General features: G+C 49.8%; 1 protein-coding gene across 1 annotated transcript in view; it reads right to left on the minus strand.

Moving 5' to 3' along the window:
• Positions 1–22,057, minus strand: part of PUM1 (pumilio RNA binding family member 1) — a 184,299-nt gene that overhangs the window by 150,900 nt on the left and 11,342 nt on the right. Inside the window, exons 3-4 of the mRNA XM_054292450.1 lie at positions 10,605–10,673; positions 1,732–1,840 (exon numbers count right to left, since the gene is read on the minus strand). Of these exons, the coding sequence (XP_054148425.1) occupies positions 1,732–1,840; positions 10,605–10,673 (178 nt within the window). The remainder of the gene's footprint in view (positions 1–1,731; positions 1,841–10,604; positions 10,674–22,057) is intronic.

Here is a 22,057-nt window from a genome sequence, read left to right on the forward strand (position 1 = left end):
AAAACCCCAAATCCAGCACTGAATCCTGCAGGAAGGATGGAGCCAGGGAGGATCCAGCCTCACCATCCCATGGAGGGATTGTGGGGGCAAAAAGCTTCAAAGAAAGGGAGAAGTTGATTTTAATCCAGCACTGCTGTCCAACTCCATGTCCCAGGAGTGGAAGGAAGGGCAGGACTAGAACTTTTAGCTTTTAAAGGTCCGGAAAAGCCTTTAAAGGTTCTAAATCCCCAACTCTGAGGCAGAGGAGTGACACCCCAAATCCAGCAGTGCCTCCTGTGGGCAGGGATGGAACCGGGGGAATCCAGGCTGCACCATCCCATGGAGGGATTGTGGGGGCAAAAAGCTTCCAAAAAAGGGGAAAAGCTGGTTTTAACAAAGCACTGCTGCCCCAGGAGTGGAAGGAAAGGCAAAACCCAAAATCCAGCAGTGAATCCTGCAGGAAGGATGGAGCCAGGGAGGATCCAGCCTCACCATCCCATGGGGGCTGCAGGGACTGGGGGGTTTGGGAGCAGAGCCCTGAGGTGCTGCTCCCTTATTTATTTTGGGGAGCCAAAGGGAAACTTCCAGACACTCAGAGCTGTGGGATGAATGGGAACAGCACAGGGAGGGATGAGAAGGAGCTGGGGGAGAAAATGCCAAGCCCAGCTGGTCCCAAAGCCTGGCTCAGCCCTAATCCCCCTCAGCCCCAGGCTGGGACAGGCAGCAGCATCCAAAAACCCCCAGGGCCCAGAGTGACCCAGCCAGGCACATGGGGAGAAGCTCTGTCCCCTTTTCATTCATTCCATGGAAATAATAGAAAAAGGCCTTATTACTAATTTAAAAATGGGTATTTTCATCAGGGAAAACCCCACACAACAGTGAGGCAAATGCCATTTCCTGGGAGCTGTAATTTCCATTTCCTGGGAGCTGTAATTTCCATTTCCTGGGAGCTGTAATTGCAATTTCCTGGGAGCTGTAATTTCCATTTCCTGGGAGCTGCAGGTTTTGGGAGCTGCACCAAACCCCAGCTGAGTTCCAGGAGCAGATTGATGACACAAAAGCCACGGACAGAACAAATCAAAGGTCAGCATTTCAAACCCAGCACTTGCAGGTTGTTTTTCTTCCTAAAACCGACCTGAATTTTCTCCCTCAAAGTTCAGAATCAGGCAGAGTCTCTGAGCCAATAACAATATCTTTGGCAGATAAAAATAAATATTAATTCAAAATCTCCTTTTTTTTTTCTTCTTAATCTGAATGTTGCTCTCCCATCAAGTCCAAAATCAGGGACAGCCTCTGATGCAAGAATAAAATCTTTGGCAGATTTAACTCAACACTAATTCAAAACATCATTTTAATTTTTTTAACTGCGTGGTGGGTTTTGTTTGGTTGGTTTAGTATTTTTAAAATGAAGGGAATTTTTTTTATTCATCTTGTTGTCCAAGACCTTTGTTCAAACTTTCAGCTGATCCATCCCAAGAGCAGAAAACACATCAGAAATTGAAATTTTCAGGGTAAATGAAGGTTTTTAAGCAGATGAACATGAATTTACACATATTCACATTAGACAATGTTCTGATATCCATGGATATCCTAATTTTATCACAAAGCAAAGTGAGGTTTTCTATTTGTTTTTATTACATAAGCCAGCTGGGTTTTTAATTTAAAGCTGTGTCACCAAGCCATGGATTTGAGTAAATAAATTGCACATTTCTGTATTCAACCCCAACTAAATGAAGGAAATAATTGAGCTACCTGATGTTCCCCAAGCACTGTCTCTCCACTGATCTCCCAGAAATATCCCTTTTGGTCCATCTTTGCTGGAATCATCAGATTCCCAAAACTTTTTACCCGGCAACAGCTGCTGCAATTAAAAACAAAACAAAACAAAACAAAAAACAAACAAAAAAAAAGAACAAAACAAAGCAAAGCATGATTAAAATAAGTATAAAATGCAAACATAAACCCCATAAGCATCTCCTTTCTATCAGGTATCAACCATTAAACACAACTGAGATAATCAAATATTGAAATATTGACATTCCCAAAGCTGAGGGAACAATTCCATGTCCCCATTCCTGATGTTCCTCCCAGCTCCAGGAGCCCCCACACATCAGGCACACTCACAGACACACTGCAGCCTCTCTGCACTCACAGGGGAAACAAAGAGGGGGAAATATTGAGAGTTTTCCTGAGATCACATGGGAATAAATTCCTGCCTGCCAATGGGAGCTGCTGCTGGAGAGACGGGAAATCAGGGATGGGAAAGGTCAGGAATTCCCATTTCTCTTTTTGCTGGGAGGACAGGAAATCAGGGATAGGAAAGCTCAGGGATTCCCATTTCTCCCTCTGCTGAAGGGACAGGAAAGCTCAGGAGTTCCCACTTCTCCTTATGCTGGAGGGACAGGAAATCAGAGATAGGAAAGCTCAGGAGTTCCCACTTCTCCTTATGCTGGAGGGACAGGAAATCAGAGATAGGAAAGCTCAGGAGTTCCCACTTCTCCTTATGCTGGAGGGACAGGAAATCAGGGATGGGAAAGCTTGGGAATTTCCATTTCTCCTTCTGCCAGAGGGACAGGAAATCGGGGATAGGAAAGGTCAGGAATTCCATTTCTCCTTCTGCTGGAGTGATAGGAAATCAGGAATAGGAAAGCTCAGGAACTCCCATTTCTCCTTTTGCTGGAGGGACAGGAAATCAAGGATAGGAAAACTCAGGAATTCCCATTTCTCCTTCTGCTGAAGCAACAGGAAATCAGGAATAGGAAAGCTCAGGAATTCCCATTTCTCCTTCTGCTGGGGACTCTGGTGCTGCAGGGGTTCTTTGGGAACACTGATGGGAGGGAGGGCAGCACCTGCCACGTGTGGAATGGGACAGAGCCACCCTGAGCTGGGATAGCACCAGGGGTCCTGGCTCTGGAGGGGGCAGAGGGAACAGCTGCTCTGGCAATTCCAGCCCAGCCCCTGCCCAACCTGCCAGGGAACAATTCCCAATTGCCAAGATCCCATCCAGCCCTGCCCTCTGGCACTGGCAGCCATTCCCTGGCTCCTGTCCCTCCATCCCTCTCCTGATCCTTCCTCCCGTTCTTTAGGGGGTTTAGGAACAGCTTCATTCCACACTGGGAATTCCCAGCCCTGAGGTGACAAGGGGACAATATCCCAGGAAATCCTCTGGATGGGATGGATGGAATTCCCAGCAGCACATTCACAGCAAATTAACCATGAAATGAGCCCTGCCTCGAGCTGGGATAAAACTCAAGGCACTGAAGATGAAAAGAACCTGAATGTGCCTGAAATTACCATGGAACAAACAAGAATCATCAGCCCTGGGGATCTCCCCTCTGGATCAGGAGTGCTGATAAATCCTGATTGCTATCTGTTTCAATACCCTGACTGATAGCAAATTAAATATCCTGATAAGCATTTCAATATCTTGATTTGATATCAAATTCCATGCCCTGATTGATTGCAAATTCAATATCCAGACTGGTATCACCTCCGGCTGATAACTCCAGCAGCAGAAGTGCAGATCTAAGGCTGAACTTGAGCAGTAAATCAGCTGCTGGATGCAGAGGAAGCACCAAGAACTGATTTCACAGCTCTCCTGTGCTGCTTTAAAGCACAATCACAAAGTTGTGCTCTCTTTTCCTCCCCAGCTCAACAGAGCTGTTTGTTTACAAAACCAATCAGTCTGCAGCGATTCCAGACAGGATTTCTCCTCACACCCTCAGCATGTTTCAGGCTGCTCCAGGATAAAAGCAGAGACCCTGCCCCATGCTCCCCTTCCTGCCATCCCAAAATAACCCCAATGGGAGGGCAGGGGGCTGCCATGAGCAGCAATCATTGCAAACACAGCTGAACCTGCTCCTCCATCTGCACCAGGAGGGGGGGACACGCCAAGGCACTGCTCTCCAGTATTTATAAACACCAGCACACCTCAGGTGTCTTGCAAATTCTTTTAAGCTTCTGTCATTCCCATATTTCTTCAAACACAGCTATTTTTATTCCTGCTCCTGCCACAGTGCAGAAATAACAACTCTGCTCATGGCATTGCAAGGAATTTTAAACAGAAAGCAGCACAAACTGATTTAACTGAATTTTAGCTGCAATTAAACATTTCCCCTGACAACACCTCACAGTGAAGGACACAAAATGTTCTGCAGCCACAGCTCAAAATCAGTGAATCCCAGAATGGTTTGGGTGGGAAGGACCTTAAATCCCCTCCAGTGCCACCCCTGCCATGGCAGGGACACCTCCCACTGTGCCAGGTGCTCCAGCCTGGCCTTGGGCACTGCCAGGGCTCCAGGGGCAGCCACAGCTGCTCTGGCCACCCTGGCACAGCCCAAACCTCTCTAACCAGGCCTTGCCAGGCTACAAACCCCCTGTGGCAAATGGCACTGGGGGCACCTGCAACCAGCCAGGAAATCATTCTTTCCTTTCCTTTCTCCATTTGCTGCAATGGGTTTTGGTGCTGGTTTCCATCCTTGATTGAGGAATGTGAATGCCAGAGTGGTTTGGGTGGGAAGGGATCTTCAATGGCAGCTGATTGCAGGGCAGGGCCACCTGCCACTGTGCCAGGTGATGCCAGCCCCAATGCCCAGCCTGGCCTTGGGCACTGCCAGGGCTCCAGGGGCAGCCACAGCTGCTCTGGCAATTCCAGCCCAGCCCCTGCCCACCCTGCCAGGGAACAATTCCCAATTGCCAAGATCCCATCCAGCCCTGCCCTCTGGCACTGGCAGCCATTCCCTGCCTCCTGTCCCTCCATCCTTGTCCCCAGTCCCTCTCCTGTATCCCTGAAAAGAAAATAATGGAATTGCTAAGGTTGGAAATTTCTCTTTTCTGCTCATTCTTTCCTGCCTCTGCCCTGTCCTGCAGGGCCCAAACCCCCCTCATCCTTTATTTCTATTTGGGAAGAAATTCCTCCCTGGCAGGGTGGGCAGGGGCTGGGCTGGAATTGTCAGAGCAGCTGTGGCTGCCCCTGGAGCCCTGGCAGTGCCCAAGGCCAGGCTGGAGCACCTGGCACAGTGGGAGGTGTCCCTGGGGTGGCACTGGGTGGGCTCTGAGACCCCTCCCCACCCACAGCACCCTGGGATTCTCCAGCACACCCAGGGCTGTGCCGGCATTTCCCGCTGGAGAGGGATCTGCAGCTGATCCAGCCCTGCTCTCCTCTACCCCTTCCCTAAGGAAAACAAAACCTTTACCTGCAGAACTGCACTCCAACACCTTCTGAATTTTGCAGTGAATCACAACCAAGGCTCACAAAACATTTTCATTCTCTCTGTGTCCTGCACAAACCCCAGCTCTGTCCCCTCCAGTTCAACCTTTCCCCACCAGAAGCACCAAGTTCCCAACTGGAAGTTCTGCACCATCAGCAGAAACAAACAGAGGAGAGAAGTTCACCTCACACAGAGATTCCAGAGCTATTTCCAGATATCGGGGAAACCCCAAATCCAGTATTAACAGATGCTAACAGGGGAGGGGGCTTTGTTCTGTCAAGTGCTGCTCCAACCAACACAGAGCATTAGCAAGCAGCAATCAGCTGCAATTATGCAACAGGCTGCTAAGACAATGAATTTTTCCTCAGGGAAAGTTGTCAGTTGCAATGGAAGAAAGGAAAAAAAGGGTATTTTAAGTGACTCTCATGCAGTTGTGCACGTTGGACATTTCAAAAGAACAAGCAGTGGTTTAGAATCAGAGTGGTTTATTCATTCCCTGGTTTTTATTAAAATTGACCCTATCCAGTATGAAAATAATCCTGCTAAGCCCTCTTACAAAGGACTTACCAGTTAGGCCAATATTCAATTTGGCAGAGCTGGGAGGAGGGGAGGACTCACCCATCATCAACAAAAGCAATTCTTCCAGCAGCCAGGGCACAGAGATCCCACTGAGATGGGATTATGAATTAGACAAATTAAGAAAACTGATCCTCTTCAGACAAAGCAAATATTAAGATAAAAGCAGCCATCTGTGCAGGGCAGAGCTGGGTTTGTCTGCAGCAACAGGCAGGGAAGGCAGAGAGGGTGTTCATGGGTGTGTGCAGGTCCTGCTTTGTACTGCACATGTTATCTGGGGCCAGCCCTGCACAGGGAGGGGAGCACCTGGCAGCAGTGCCAGCTGTGCCAGCCCTGCACAGGGAGGGGAGCACCTGGCAGCAGTGCCAGCTGTGCCAGCCCTTCACACCCCTGGCACTGCCCTGCAAGGAACTGGCATTCCCTGCCTGCTCTGGGACTCACACTGCTCACAGCTCTGGGGACAGAACAGGAAAGGGAGCACAGGATTGGGAATGTCTGACCATTCCTTCTGCTCCATCTGCTCCCAACCCTGCCCTGAACTTTCCTGAAGTGCCAGGGGAGCTGCTGTGGCACCATCACCAGCCTTGCTCTACTGATCCCATCTCCACCCTGGCCCTATAGTTCCCATCTCCATCCCAGCTCTACAGATCCCATCTCCATCCCAGTCCCACTGTTCCCATCTCCATCCTGACCCCACTGTTCCCATCTCCATCCCAGCCCTATAGATTCCATCCCAGCTCTACAGATCCCATCTCCATCCCAGTCCCACTGTTCCCATCTCCATCCCAACCCCACTGTTCCCATCTCCATCCTGTTCCCATCTCTACCCCCATCCCATCGTTCCCATTTCCATCCTGGCCCCACTGTTCTCATCTCTACCCCCATCCCACTGTTCTCATCTCCATCCTGGCCCCACTCCCATTTTCAGCACTGCCAACACTGGGGAAACTGGAAAACCCAACCCAAACATTATTCCCAACTGCCAGGACTCCCCAGCTGCCAATGAATCATCAATTTATGGGGCCAATAAATCATAAATTTATGGGAACACAGCACATCAGTGCCATGGCAAGCAGAGGCACAGGGGTTTAGTTTGGGGTGGTTTTTTCCTTCATTTTTGTCTGGTTTGGGGTTGTTTTCTTTAATCCAGGTGCAGAAGTGTCCAGCCCCAGTCTCACCACTGGCACTGTGTCCCTGTGCAGGGGCTTCTCCAGAAGCTGCCCAGCTGCACCAATGTGGCATTAACCATGGACATGGGCATAGAATCATGGAACATCCTGGACTGGAATATCCACAGAGAGGATTTATCCAGCTCCTGGAGCCCACCAACCCCAGCCTGGGCATCCCTGGAGCTCTGGCAGCCTCGGGGCCGTGCCCATTCCCTGGGCAGCCTGGGCAGTGCCAGCACCCTCTGGGGGAAGAGCCTTGCCCTGATCTCAGCCTGAGCTGCCCTGGCCCAGCTCCATGGCTGCTGTCCCCTACCCCTATCCCTGCCTCTCCGGGTCCTGATGTCCCACAGTTCCCCTACAAGGATCCCCAGGGGCTGCAGCAATTTCACTGCCCACACTCAGTGATCCCAGCACTGCCAGGGCAGCAGCCCAGCAGGAATTCAACACTCTCAGTGAAATGCACAATTATTTCTTACCAGCATTTCTCTTCCAGGGCAGGCTGCAATTCCCTGCTACCCCAGCACTCCAGTTTGAGTCAAGCACCTCCAGTTGCCTCATGGCTCTGTGTCCCCATCCTCCTCCCACCCTCGGATTAAGTTTCACCAGCACCTCACCCAGCTGCTCCTGACTCCAGACAGACTTTGCACAACCTACTCCAAATGCCTGTGAGGGTTGGGGACAAACCCAGCTGCACCCAGAGCCCCTCTGTGTCCCCAGAGACGCTGCAGCCACATTCCCTGCCGCAAAGGGACAATGAAACCCAAGGGATTTCAGTGAGGAAAAGCAGACATGCAGCTCCCATCCTGGGGGTGGGGAGAAAAGGAACTTGTGTTAAGGCAAAGATAAGGGCCAGGGCTGTGGGATCAAGGGCCAGATGTGCTGGGCTGAGCCACAGCACCAAAATCCCACATGGGGCTGCCAGACAAAGCTCCAAGGTGAGTTCTTCATCCCACAGAACAGCCTGGACAAGGTGATGGAACAGAGGGACAACATCCCCTGCCCCAGAGCTGCTCTAGCATTACTGAGCAGTCACTACCAACAGCACAAAGTTTTCACCTCTCACAGTGGAGAAAAGGGGGCTCTGGGACCCTTTTCAATCTCTGCTTGAGAAAATATTGCACTTCCACTTGCTGGAAATTCAGGAATGTGAGGCTGGGAGTCTGAGGATGGAAACAACCCCAAGAGAGAAGAAAGTTGTGGGTGCTTTTAAATTATTCTTAATGCTCCCAGATAAGGATATCTGTTGATCTCCAAGCATTATCTACATTTTGAGAGCAGGATAGATAAGAGATTTAACTGTTTGACAGTGCTCTTTAACAAACTGCTCTGATGTGTTCACAAACTCCTTCCGTCACTGAAATCATGACTGTGCTTAACAAGGAGCAAGGAAATGAGAAGATAAAAGAAATCTAACACTAAATGCAGAAATGCCCTTCCTCATCTTTCTCCACTATCAACTTATTTCAGACTCTCTGACTTTCTCCCCAAGTTTCCTTCTCATTCCAGGAGCAGAAGGGCTGGAAACCACCAGTGCCTTGTTAAGGCATCTAAACTGCACAAAATCCAGGTGAGGATCATGGTCCTGAAAGCCAAAACAGATCCTGTGGGATCTCCTGAAATCACCCTTGGAGAAATACAGAGAAAATTCAATGGGTAAATAATGGAAACTGTGAGACTGAGGGAGAGAAGCCCCAAAAGAAACAAGAAATAGTGGTTAGCTGAAAGAGAAGGGTGAGATGTCACCTTTCCCAAAAAATCCAGCTCACTCCAGCATGTGGAAAAGCCCAGTGACAAAAAAATGTCATTGCCAAAACTTTCTGCATCACAGTTACAAGAAGGGAGAAAAAAATGAGTCATCACTGGGAGGCAAAGCTCCAAAACACAAACCCAAACTGGCTCCTCTCAGAAATGCCTAAATAAACCAAAAGCTGGGAGAACTCAGCACTTTTAGGAATTCCTTCAGGCATTCCAGCCCTGTGACCTTGTGTCCTGACAAGCAAACGAGTTCTGTGCTCGCTGTGAACCTGCTCCCAGCCAGCCTGGGAATGAACCTCCTGCCCAAATGAGGTGTCACCAACTCAGAACATTCCCACCCCCAGCATTCCACAGGCAAGCTGCACATGGAGCACAGCAGCTGCTGTGCAGCAGCTTCAGGCAGGTTTTTAATGTCAGGTTTGCTCCTCTGAAAATCATTTTCACCTCCTCTTAGTCAATGGTCTTGGGGTAAATTAATCCAACCTGGGGAAATGGATTTTCCTCTCAAGTCACATCAAAATCTAACCCTGGATTATTCTACAGAAAAAAAGGGAGAGAAGGAAAGGGGGAAGAGGAAAAAGGAAAGGGAGAAGAGGAAAAAGGGGGAAGAAGGAAAGGGAGAAGAGAAAAAGGAAAGGGGGAAGAGACAAAAGGAAAGGGGGAAGAGAAAAAAGGAAAAGGGGCAGAGAAGGAAGGCAGGAATGGAAAGCAAGGATGGATGGATGGATGGGTGGATGGAAGGAAGGAAGTGGCGGAAGGAAGGGGCGGAAGGAAGGGGCGGAAGGAAGGGGCGGAAGTGGCGGAAGTGGCGGAAGTGGCGGAAGTGGCGGAAGTGGCGGAAGTGGCGGAAGTGGCGGAAGGAAGGAAGGAAGGAAGGAAGGAAGGAAGGAAGTCTTTGACCTGAGAGAGGGAACTTCCCTATGAATCCCACCACACCACAGTCCTGGTTTGCTCTTTTTCTCCAAAACAGCAACTTCAGGGTTCCAAGGTTTTTATTTTTCACACCTGGCTCATGCACTGGGTACCAGACAGGATGGATTAAACATGGAGGAAATAAACTGGTCTGAGTTTGAGAGGAGCATCAGACTTGCATCAAGCTGAGCTGCCACACATGAACATCCTCCTACCAGCCATGATTTTCTCCTCTGTCCTTCCACAAGGGACTCACTAAAGGCAGAAGGAACCAGGCAAGGCAAGGAAGTCTTTCCATCCAACTTCCAGGAACCTACAGGAACTAAAGCTACTCTTTCAGGTCACTCCAAAACCAGATAAATTCTCCTTTTTCCAAGAAAACCAGTGGGCATTTCCCCCTAAATCTGCCACCTCCTTGCTACTGTGAGAGATTAAATTAACTCTGGCTGGGGGTCTGTGAAGTTCCAGCTGCAGGGCCATTATCTTGCCCTGCTCTTGTCCCTCCTGGGCTCACCCTGCCCAGTTACTCCAAACATTGAACACAGCCCTGGCCTTTCTGCAAGAGCCAAAAAAAGGTGGCCAGGACTGGAAACAGAGCAGCAGACAATGCCCCACAGCCCAACGAGGGCTGAGCTCAGTGAATCCCAAAATAAACCTGCTCAAGGCTCGGGACACCTGTCCCTAGCTGGATTTTGAGCTGTTGTTGTGCAGCCACTCTCTCCTGCTGGATGAGCCAAGAGGTGAAAGTTGAACTGTTCCTCCCTCTGAGATGGATTCCAGCCTGGCAGGTTTGGGGCCTGGCAGGTTTGGGGCCCGGCAGGTTTGGGGCCCGGCAGGTTTGGAGTTGGATCAACCACACACAGAAAGACTCACACACTCACACACACACAGATAGAACAGAGAGCCCTCAGCATCACACTCACCCAGCAGCCTCCAAAAGCTGCTATTTCATTTCTTCCCCCTCCCAAAACACAGATTTTTTTCCTCCAGGCCTCTCACTTACCTCTCCCATAGCCCGTCCCTCCAGAGCCAGCGCTTGGAAGTCGTGATTCAGCTCATCCATGGAACGCACCTATGCACAGAGGGGAGAACAGGCCATGAGAAATGCTTTTCTTTGCTGCTATTTTTATTATAATCACAGTTTAGAGCCATTTTTCTGCTCCACACTGAGAGCCTGGTTATGGAGCTCCAGAGGATGACTTACCTTTACACTCCCAGCAGTTACAACATTTCTGTACTTTCATTATTATACACACACATGTATTATTACACACAGATTTATTGCTGTGTGTTACATTTATACATGCACAGGAGAGGAACAACCAGCAATTGCTTTTAAGACACACAAAGCCTAACACAACTGTTTCTGCTCATATTTCACAGTGGTTTCAGGTGAGGGACTCAAGGCATGAGGAGCCAGCATCATTTCAGGTGGGAATCAAGGAGAATCTCCTGTATAAACCTGGCAAATTTACAATGTAAATTACCTTTACAAATTTACAGGTTACAACGACATGAGGCAGAAAAAACCAATACTTTAATTTGATGAAAACTGAGTCATTTAGAACAGAAAAATAAAGCATAAACTTGAAACTGTTAGATAAATAAATTGACAGAAGCACAGAACAGATCCACAAGGATGATCCAAGTCCAGCTCCTGTCCCTGCCCAGACCCCCAGCAACCCCATCCTGGGCATCCTGGGCTGGAATATCCACAGGGATCACTGATCCAGCTCCTGAACCCCCCAGCAACCCCACCCTGGCCATCCCTGCAGCGCTGCCCAAATTTCTCCCCCATCCCTCACTCTCACACAATCATGGAATGTGCTGAGCTGGAAGGGACCCACAGGGATGATCAATCCCAAAGCCAAACCCTGCCCAGAGCCCCCAGCAAGCCCAGCCTGGGCATCCCTGGAGCTCTGGCAGCCTCGGGGCCGTGCCCATTGCCTGGGCAGCCTGGGCAGTGCCAGCACCCTCTGGGGGAAGAGCCTTGCCCTGATCTCCAGCCTGAGCTGCCCTGGCCCAGCCCCAGCCGTGCCCTGGCTGCTGTCCCTGTCCCAGAGCAGGGATCAGTATCTGACACGGACTGGAAACGCTGAAACTGCAGGAAAACGCTTGTCCTGCTCCTCATTCTCAAATCTCAGCTGCTGAGCACACAGGAGGAAGCAAACTCAAAAAGAAACCCCAACTCTGGACCGGAGGCCAAAGCCCAGCAGCTGAGGCACATGCTGGGACAGGAGCAGGTGACTGCCCTCCCCTGTGCCACTGCAGCGTCCCAGCACCACCAACACCCTGCACAACAGCACTAACTCCCCTCCTACTCAGTGTTTACACACTCCCTGCAGCCCAGTGGGGCTGAGGCACCTCTGTGCTCAGCAGGGAGGAGTTTATCAAGCTTTTAAAAAGGAGTTTAAAAAGTTTTTAAATGAGTAACGCCCACACTGATGCAGGCTCCTCGCAGCATGCTGCAGGTTTACACACAGGGTTCAGTCCTGGCTCTGCACAGAGCCCTGCCAGGCTGAGCAAGGGGCTCAGCAATTCCTGCTGGGTGAGTTACAGGGCAAAAAAATCCCAAAAACTGTTCAGATGCTCATGGCCCACCAGTGACCAGCACTGGAATGTTACACCACCATCACTGACCTCAGCCAAGACTTCTGGTACTGCAGCACCACTTCCAGCAGGACCAGGACCTTGGGATTATGCTTTATTTCTATTCTAAAATAATATTCTGTAGATCTCAAGTAAGAAAATATTCTATAGATCTCAAGTAAGAAAATATTCTATAGATCTCATCTAAGATAATATTCTATAGATCTCAACTAAATATTTTAGAGAAGTCAACTAAGACAATATTCTGCACATCTCAACTAAGATAATATTCTGGAGATCTCAACTAAAACAATATTTTATAGATCTCAATTTAAACAATATTCTATAGATCTCAACTAAGACAATATTCTGGAGATTTCAACTGACAATAATCTGGAGATTTCAACTAAAACAATATTCTGCACATCTCAACTAAGATAATATTCTGCACATCTCAACTAAGATAATATTCTGGAGATCTCAACTAAGAGAATATTTTATAGATCTCATCTAAGAATCAGACAGAAGAAAGCACCACATTAACCTCTAGAAATCCCCTCCAGTCTAAATTCTTCTATTCTGTGGCCATCCCACTTTGCAAAAATTAGTGGTATATTAGTGAATTATTTAGTAGATATTTACATGATTTACAAATCCTCAGGGGTCACTCACTCAGAATCCCAGTTTAAAAATCTCTTGTTACTGTACCTCAGTTATTTTCAGTTCTGCCTCAGCCTTGCCACCTTCTGCAGTGACATTTGTCACACGGGGCAGTGACACCAAGTGAAACCCTCCCCAAAACTGCAGCCACATGGGCTCCCCTGCCCTGCAGGGACGCAGCTCAGCTGCCTCCTGCCACACCACCGTCACTGGGACCAAATCCTTCCATGGAGCACTTCAAACTGAACTCATGGAAAGTGCTGCAACCTCCAGATGCGCCAAACCACAAAACTGGCACACAGCAAATTATTATTTCCATCAGACATCTGAAGAATGGAGAAGCTGCACAGAGAGATTCAGAAGGTGATGTGAACTCACAGCTGTCCCAGCCAACCTCAGAAGCCACCCAAAGGCTGCTCAGAGTGTGCCCAGCAGCTTCCCCAAAACAAATCCTGTCCCAGGAGTGGGGCTGAGCTGGGGGAACCTCAAAACAGAGCGGCTACAAAGATCCAATCAGTACATTCCCAGCTAAATCCAAAAGGATGTTAAGTGCTATTTTTATCTGATTTGGTCAACATGGAATGGTTTGGGGAGGAAGGGAACTTAAAGCCCATCCAGTGCCACCCCTGCCATGGCAGGAACACCTCCCACTGTGCCAGGTTGCTCCAACCTGGCCCTGGACACTGCCAGGGGCAGCCACAGCTGCTCTGGGAATTCTACCCCAGCCCCTCCCCACCCTGCCAGGGAATAATTTCTCCCAGGTATCCAATTTAAATCTATTCCCTGTCAGTTTGAAGCCATCTCTCCCAGTCCCTTCTCCATTTTTCTCTGCAGGCACTGGAAAGCCACAATGAGATCACCCCAAACCTTCTCTTTCCCAGGCTGAACAATCCCAATTCTCTCAGCAGAGGTGCTCCAGCCCTGCAGATGACTTGGTGGCTCCTGGACAATGGCACAGGAGGGACAGGCTGTCCCCATCCCTTCCCCAGTATCCCTTACCCCCGCCATGATGAAAAGCAGAAAATAAAAATTGCTTTCTCCATCAGCTACCAGATGTGAGGAAATGAAGAAATTATTCATTCACAGATATTTCACATGCCTTATCATCTCTCTTTCAAGAATCTTAACAAATGTGGATAAAAGCATTTTCTAAATCAGGTCTTTGTGCCTGATTTTGGCCACTCTGTGCTCAAAGGGTCCATAAACAGCAATTCTCCAGCTCTTTCACTCACACATTTTCTTTACCTTCATTGATCATTGGATCTATTTATTTGATTTTCAAAGACTACACCCAAAGGATCGTTTTCCCATTTCTCAGTGCCTGTAATGTTAAACAGCAACACATTTTCACCTCACAGCACACAAATATCACAGGGCTCCTTCAAGAACAAAGCATCTGAAACAGCAGAACACAAAGCCAAAGCCATGACTTCCAACATTTCTGCATTCCAAAGTCAGGGATTCCTCTGCAATGGCCATTAAACAACAGAGCTGCTCCTCCACCTCATCAGGATCTGTTCCTGGTACTGATCCCCAAGCTCTGAGCACAGAGCAGAGCCAGGGTGGTGTCAACACAAGAAACAAGGAGGTCCACAGAGACAGAACTTCCCTCCAGATGAGCACTGACAATGATTGGATTTGATTAGCAGAAAATGTGGCTCAGCACTGAAGCAGAGATTTGAAAGAAATCCAGAAGACAACGCCAGGATCAATCGGCTGCGCGAGGCAGCGATGCCCTGACACCTGGAGCTGCTGTGACATCCTGGCAGGGACAGGTGAGCCCCACAAACTTCAGCAATCAGGAACCACACAAGGAGAGGGCAGCTGGAATCCCAATCCCTTGGGAAGTGATCCAAGCAAAGCTGACTCCCTCTGCTCTCAGCCAGCAGCTCCCCAAGGCTCTGGGAGGGGATGCAGAGAGCACATCCCGCAGGAGCTGCTGCCTCCCTGAGGATGAGAGAGCTCCTCCCCTCTGCTCACACACACCGTGGCACCCTGTCCCGTTCCCGGCTGTTTTTGATGGCCTGGAAAGGCTCGGGATGGCCTTGGGACAGCCCGCGCTCCAAAGGACGAAAAGAGTCTTCAGGTTTTTTCTCGGTCTTCAGTGTTTATCAGTTTTTATCTACAAGATTTTCTCTCGGCCTGACAGAGCACAGCACGTCAGCCATGGACACACTGAGAGCCCTCACGGCGGTCACTTATCTTTATACCCAAAACTACGTATAAGATATTTACCTATTTTCCCCAATGCCTTTCACCCTTATTGACAAGTGCACTTTTAGTAAGAGCCAATCCCAAAGTGCCACCACCACCACAGAAGATGGAGGCCAAGAAGAAGAAGAAGAAGGACAGGACACGCCCCAATTCCTCCATCTTGTTTCTCTAGAACCCCCCTGTACCAAGAGTCTAAAACCTGTGTTTCACACTATAATTAACCTATCCCTTCACCATTTATCACAGTGAGATCCTCCCATCCTCATACAGGTGTCGTCTCCTGTGCAGGATCAAAGTCCAGCCACCAAACACTTCTGGCAACATTCCAGGACCTCCGAGCCCCCCAAGGGTGGTCTCGGTGACTCTGCACATCAGGGCTGCTGTGCTGAGTTCCCACAGCACCCCACTCCACTAAATGGAGGCTCTGGACACGAGCACCACACTCTGGAAGGAGTTCACTGCACAAAACATCCCTCCCTCACCAGGAACGTGTGGATTCACTCAGCAGTTATGTAAATCTCATTCAAGAAGAACGATTTCCACACTAACACAGGAATGTGTGTCACTGTAACACTCCAGCTCCAGCCACTCCACTGACTCAGAAACATTCCCTGCCTGCCCCATGGGAGCACACATCCCAAAGTGGGATTTGCTACCAGCCACGCTGAGAAACTGGGGCAAAACCAGGGGATCACTGCACCTCCTGAGGCTGGGGGGAATGCAGCCCCTGCTCTGCACCAGCTCCACCTCTCTGCTGAAAAACACGGGGCAAAGCAAGACACAGCTGGATTGCCAGTGCACACCCAGACACAGCTGGATTCCCACTAAACAGCCCTGAGACACAGCTGGATTCCCACTAAACAGCCCTGAGACACAGCTGGATTCCCACTGCACACCCACCAGACACAACTGGATTCCTCATTCACATCCAACAGACACAGTTGGACTCCTCACTGCACACCCAAGAGATACAGCTGGATTCCCAGTGTACATCCAAGAGACACAGCTGGATTTCCTCATTCACATCCCTGAGGCACAGCTGGATTCCTCACTACACATCCAGACACACAGCTGGACTCCCACTGCACACTCACCAGACACAGCTGGATTCTCACTGTACACCCAACAGACACAGCTGGATTCCTAATGCACATCCCTGAGGCACAGCTGGATTCCTCACTGCAAATTCCTCTTGTCAGACCTCCAAACCTCATCCATTCTCCCAAACCACTGAGGTGGGAAAAGATCCCTGAGACCATCGAGTTCCAGCTGTGCCCAATGCCCACCTTGTCCCCAGCCCAGAGCTCTGAGTGCCACCTCCAGGAATTGCTGGGGCACCTGCAGGGATGGGCTCTGCAAAGCTCCCTGGGCAGCCCCTGGCAAGGCCTGAGCCCCCTTTGCATGGGGAAATTGCTGCTGTGCCCACCCTGAGCCTGCCCTGGCCCAGCCTGAGGCCGTTCCCTCTGCTCCTGTCCCTGTTCCCTGGAGCACAGCCCGACCCCCCCGGCTGTGCCCTCCTGGCAGGAGCTGTGCAGAGCCACAAGGGCCCCTGAGCCTCCTTTGCTCCAGGCTGAGCCCCTGCCCAGCTCCCTCAGCCTCTCCTGGGGCTCCAGACCCTTCCCCAGACACTCCCCAGCCCCTCAGTGTCTCTCCTGTCACGAGGTGCCCCAGCAGTGGCAGCACAGGGACAGTCACTGCCTTGCCCTGCTGGTCACACTGCTGCTGACACACCCAGGTGGCAGCGGCCTCTGGCACACCTGGGTCCATGCTCAGACTGTCACCAGCACCCCCAGGGCCTTTCCCACCTTTCCAGGCCCTGTCCCATCCTGGAGCTGCTGGGGCTGTGGTGACCCAGGGCAGGACCCTGCATTTCACCCCAGTGATGCTCCCAACCCCCCTGGCCTTGCACAGGTGCTCCAGGGGCCTTTCACAACCCCAAGAGCAGCCACCCAATCCTACTCCAGAGGACAAAAAGCATGGAATGCTTCCAGCTCGCCCGTTCTGCACAGCCCAAAGCCATTTCTGCCATGGTCAGTGGCCACTCCACACCTCACACACTGCAGAGGAGCCTCTCAGCAGCTCTGAACCAAACACACTCACCGGGATTTTCCAGCCCCTGGAGCATTCATGTCAGGCAGCCACCTCACACAGGACAACTGCACTTCCTTTCCTTTTAAATACGACTAGACAGCCTCAGCTTCGCAAAACTCAGTGACAACAACTCAGAAGCAAATGTTTTCCTTGTCCCAAAGCTGTCCAGACACCAACCCCTGTCTGTGTCTGGAACATTTCTGAATGGATGGAGCTGTACCAGACAGGCACCAGCACCATTCCAGCAGGTGGGGGTGTGCTGGGACCTGCTGCTCACCCAGCACCCCACAAACCCAGGCAGACACTCTGCCCTGTCTCCAAGCCCCTTGAACACACCCTGTCATGGATTTCAGTTCTCCAAGTTATCTCATGCAGAAGAGCAAAGACTCAGATGCTCATCACAAACATCACCAAAGATCCACAGGTCTGGATCAGCCTGGAGAGTGAGAGTGGAGTAAAAACCCACACACAGGGACAGGGACTGAGCCCCTCCTACTCCAGCTCTGCACCCCAAACAGGCCCTGGTGTCCCCTGGGGTAAAAAACTGCAACACAGCAAAGGGGTCATAAAGATCTACCAGGGCTGGAGCCCCTCTGGAGCCAGGCTGGGAGAGCTGGGGGTGCTGCCCTGGAGAGGAGAAGGCTCCAGGGAGAGCTCAGAGCCCTTGCAGGGCCTGAAGGGGCTCCAGGAGAGCTGCAGAGGGACTGGGGACAAGGATGGAGGGACAGGAGGCAGGGAATGGCTGCCAGTGCCAGAGGGCAGGGCTGGATGGCATCTTGGCAATTGGGAATTGTTCCCTGGCAGGGTGGGCAGGGGCTGGGCTGGAATTGCCAGAGCAGCTGTGGCTGCCCCTGGAGCCCTGGCAGTGCCCAAGGCCAGGCTGGAGCACCTGGCACAGTGGGAGGTGTCCCTGCCATGGCAGGGGTGGCACTGGATGAGGTTTAAGCTCTTTTCCCAATCCAAACCATTCCATGATATAAGATGAGGGAATCTGGGGCATTCAGAGCCCTGAGGAGGGAGGTGACAGTGTTAAGGGAGGGAAAAAGAGAAAAGAATAAAAAAAAAAAATTAAAACCCACCCCCACTTTAATCACCTGAGCTGTCCGGGGAAGGGAAGTGCCCCGAAGCAGAACAGCACCAGCTGAAACTTTCCTTTGACTTTTATAATTACAGAATAGAAAAGAAATCCTCGATTCACGTTACAAAGCTGGGCTCATAGAAAACCAAGCCAACGGAACAGAAACACCCAAGGTCCTGGAGCGCCGTGCCCGGCCCCTGTGGAGCCCAGGGAGGGAGGGAGGGAGGCTGTCCTGGGTTGACCATATGATGCTTTTATCCCCAATCGTCTCATTCTGTTTACGCTGAATAATAAGTTTTGTACCTTTAAGAGTGTTCCAGAGAGTGAAGGGGGGAGAGAAGAAGTGCGCAGTTTGTTTTCAGACACTGCACTCACTCCTCCACGTTCCTGCTCCTGTGTTGTCTGCGGACAGACAGCAGGACAGAGCTCTTCCTTTGCTTTTTAGTTTGTGTTAGCTAGCTGAGGCAAAGAAGTTCCCTGGACTTTTTTTTTTCCTTTTTTCTTTGGACCTCTTGAAACTGCTCTGGACTGAACACCCAGGGGACACCGGCAGCTGCAGCTGTGCCCCCCGGGCCGGGCCTGGCCTGCGACAATTCCAGCACCGGAGGGACTGATCAGAGACTGAGTGAGCTGCTGCTTGAACCCGGGGTTTTCTCAGTTTGTCATCTCTTTTAGAGTGGCAAGGGGTCTCATTGTTTTGATACTGTTATTTTGAATCAGTTTTTTCCACCTTTGTCCAAGGAGGTATTTTTTCCCTCCCGGACCAATTGGGGGGGGAGGGGCCGATTGGATCTGCTTTTCCCACCGGAGCTCCTTTGGGGGATTCTTCCCCAAATTTGCTCTAAACCTGGACAGAGGCTCTGCCCAAGAGCTTTCCATGGAGGTGTCCCTGCCAGGGCAGGGGTGGGGTGGGATGAGCTTCAAGGTCCCTTCTGAACCAAACCACCTGAGACTCCATGAAAGCACAGAATGCCAGGAGCCCAAAGCTGCAGCAGCCCCAGAGCCCAGGATCCAGGGCACTGCTGGTGCTGCCAAGTGCAGCTCACTGGAGCCCAGCAAAGCCCGGCCCCGGGGAATGGCACTTGTCACAAGGGATTCTGCACTCAGGTCAATTAACAGCAGCCAGGGCCCCAAACTGTCCTTCTGATTACTAAACACCCAGCTGAAGACCCAACAAATTAGTATGAAAACAACAGGGAATTTACCTTGCAGATTTCCAGGACTGTATTTTTTATTCTAGAATAATCCAAGGGGGTTTTTCATGCCCTGAGAGCGACCAGCAAAGCATGTGAATTGGAATTTTAGGTAAATATTAATGTCAACAGTGTGTGTTAATACTGCTCCTTATATTAAGCAAATATGGTTGCTAAAATGACCTTTACATACAAATTCCAAGTGCAGGGCTGTATCACATTTCAGCTATCCCAGGGGATTGCACACCAGTTTTTTATATATTAAGGAATCCTCATTTATGTAGAATTTACATTCACCTGGGCAGACAGGCAGCCAAACTATCCAAGGCTAAATTTCACTCTCAACCCCAAAGGATTCTTTTTCTTTCTCCTTATCCAAGAGCTGTTTCACAGGAAGCAAAAGGCAAGTGGAATTAAACAAAGAAATAAAACAATCTGGCATGGGGGGGGGGAACCCAGAAAACTAATTAGAAATTTCTTTGGAGAAAAAGAACATTAAAAATACTTGCTAAGAAATATTTGAGCTAAGAAATATTCTAGTGATGATCTAAAGTGTCTCTAAAAGTGCACTGTGAAGCCGGATTTATGATTTTTTATTTTAATGTTAAACATTAAATAGATGAAATACCTGTATTTACTGGGGGTGGCAGTGACTGAAGAGGGTTTGAATTTAGCCAATATTGAATATTTAGCCAATTCTCTTAGAGGGGAAGCAAAGCAAAGCAAAGCTCTGCCAGCCCAGCTCTCCAGAGCCCCATTCCCTGCTCCCAGCCCTGGATCCACCTCCTCTCCCCCAACTGGAACATTTGCACCTCCAGTTCCCCTCCTGGCCAGGAGGGATCTGCAAAGCCACAGCTCCTGGAGCTGGAACATGCAAATGGATCACTTCAATATCCCTTTGATCTGCACTAAATGACAGAGCCCAGTGCTGCCCTCAGCCCTGCACACCAACCCAGGGAATCCCACAAGGAATTAACTCTGCCCTCAGCTCCTCTCTCTGCCACCCTGGCAAACAAAGGCCTGGCCAGGGATGGCTGCTGGGACCACAAACGGTGGCAAGGATTCTCCTGCTGCTGCCTGAGCCCCTGCAGGGCCTGAGGAGCCTCCCAGGACTGCAGCTCTGCTGGGGGATCTCTCTGGCTGCAGAGAAATGTGGGAAATTGTATCATTGTTGTATTTCTCTGCAGAGACAAATGTCCTCATTTCTCAGCTCGAAGATCCCAGAATTCCAGACTGATTTGGGCTGGAAAGGACCTTAAAGCCCCTCTCATCCCACCCCTGCCATGGGCAGGGACCCCTCCCACTGTCCCAGGCTGCTCCAGTCTCCTTCCAACCTGCAGATCCAACAGCGTTTGTTTGTTTGTGAGAAAACAAGATGAGATCCCAAGTTCTCCCTATTTGTTCATGCCAGGTGCTTACCCAGAGCACCTCCAGAGTGTGATTACTCCTTGGATATTGATTTTTTTTTAAATTAATTTATTTATTTTTAACTCCTGTGCACTCTGCAAATGGGAATATAACATTTCCATCCATTTGGCCTCTATATTTTAAGACTGGCTCAATTTACAATGAAAACAACCAACAAAAAAAAACTCCAACCCAACACTTCTCTAGTAAAATATCCCTGAAAAAAAGACAACATTACTACAGAATTGAGACAAGAAGAACAAAAATCATCAAAACCAAGAAACATCCTTAGAATGGAGAGGAGAAAATCAAAACCAAGAAACATCCTCAGAATGGAGAGGAGAAAACCAAAAGCTCCAGCTGAATACTTTGATTTATACACTCACAATTGTTAAAACTCTTGATATGAACTAAAGGTTTACAAATTTCACATGGAAACAAATCCTCCTTCAGCTGGGGGAGGATGCTTGAGTTTGAACAGCTCACAGAGGAGGTTATTTCAAAAAAAAATGCCAGATCTGAGTGCAGTCAGACAATTTATAGCACCCAGGAGAGGGGAATGCATTCCCAGCTGACAGCAAGGGAAGCATCACACACTGCACACCAGGTTTGCACTGACAACCACAGCAGGGTTAAAATACCTTGTTCCATCAACTGATTACTGCCCTATTTTTAGCCTTCTCCCATAACAATAGTGGGTAAAGAAAGAATGTGAAGTCCCAAGTATCAGACAGGATTAGGTGGTTGAAGTACTATTTTTGTAGTGAAGGATTCATGGGTAGAATTGCTACTACCATTAGCACTGGAAGCAAAAAGCCAGTGAAACTGCAGATTGGCTAATGCCTTCCCTGGCAGGGGGCCAGGCTGATTAATGATTCAGGGGACAGAAATAACTGCAGCAGAGGCAGCCTTGCACAGGGGCTCTCCTTCCTCAGCTAATTATGTTTTCCTCCCATTTTATCCACCCAGGGAAGCGCTTCATTAATGTGGAATTTAGGTTACCCTGCCATGTCTCAGGCACATATTGGGGTGCAGGGTTCAAAAATACTGGATTAGGGAAGAAACAACCTGAGTTTTGTCCTGCTGGAGCTGGCAATCCCTTGGGAAAAGCATCTTCTGCACCCAGGTGTGTGCCTGCAACTGTGGGTTTGCACAAGAGCTTGGGGCTATGCTAAGATCTGACCTTGGGGGGCTTTTAATTTACTCTCAGCCCCACTGTGACCT

Source organism: Melozone crissalis, unplaced genomic scaffold, assembly GCF_028551555.1.
Source record: "Melozone crissalis strain CALT ecotype California unplaced genomic scaffold, PUWL_Pcris_2 ptg000111l_1, whole genome shotgun sequence".
In the NCBI taxonomy this organism is placed as follows: Eukaryota; Metazoa; Chordata; class Aves; order Passeriformes; family Passerellidae; genus Melozone; species Melozone crissalis.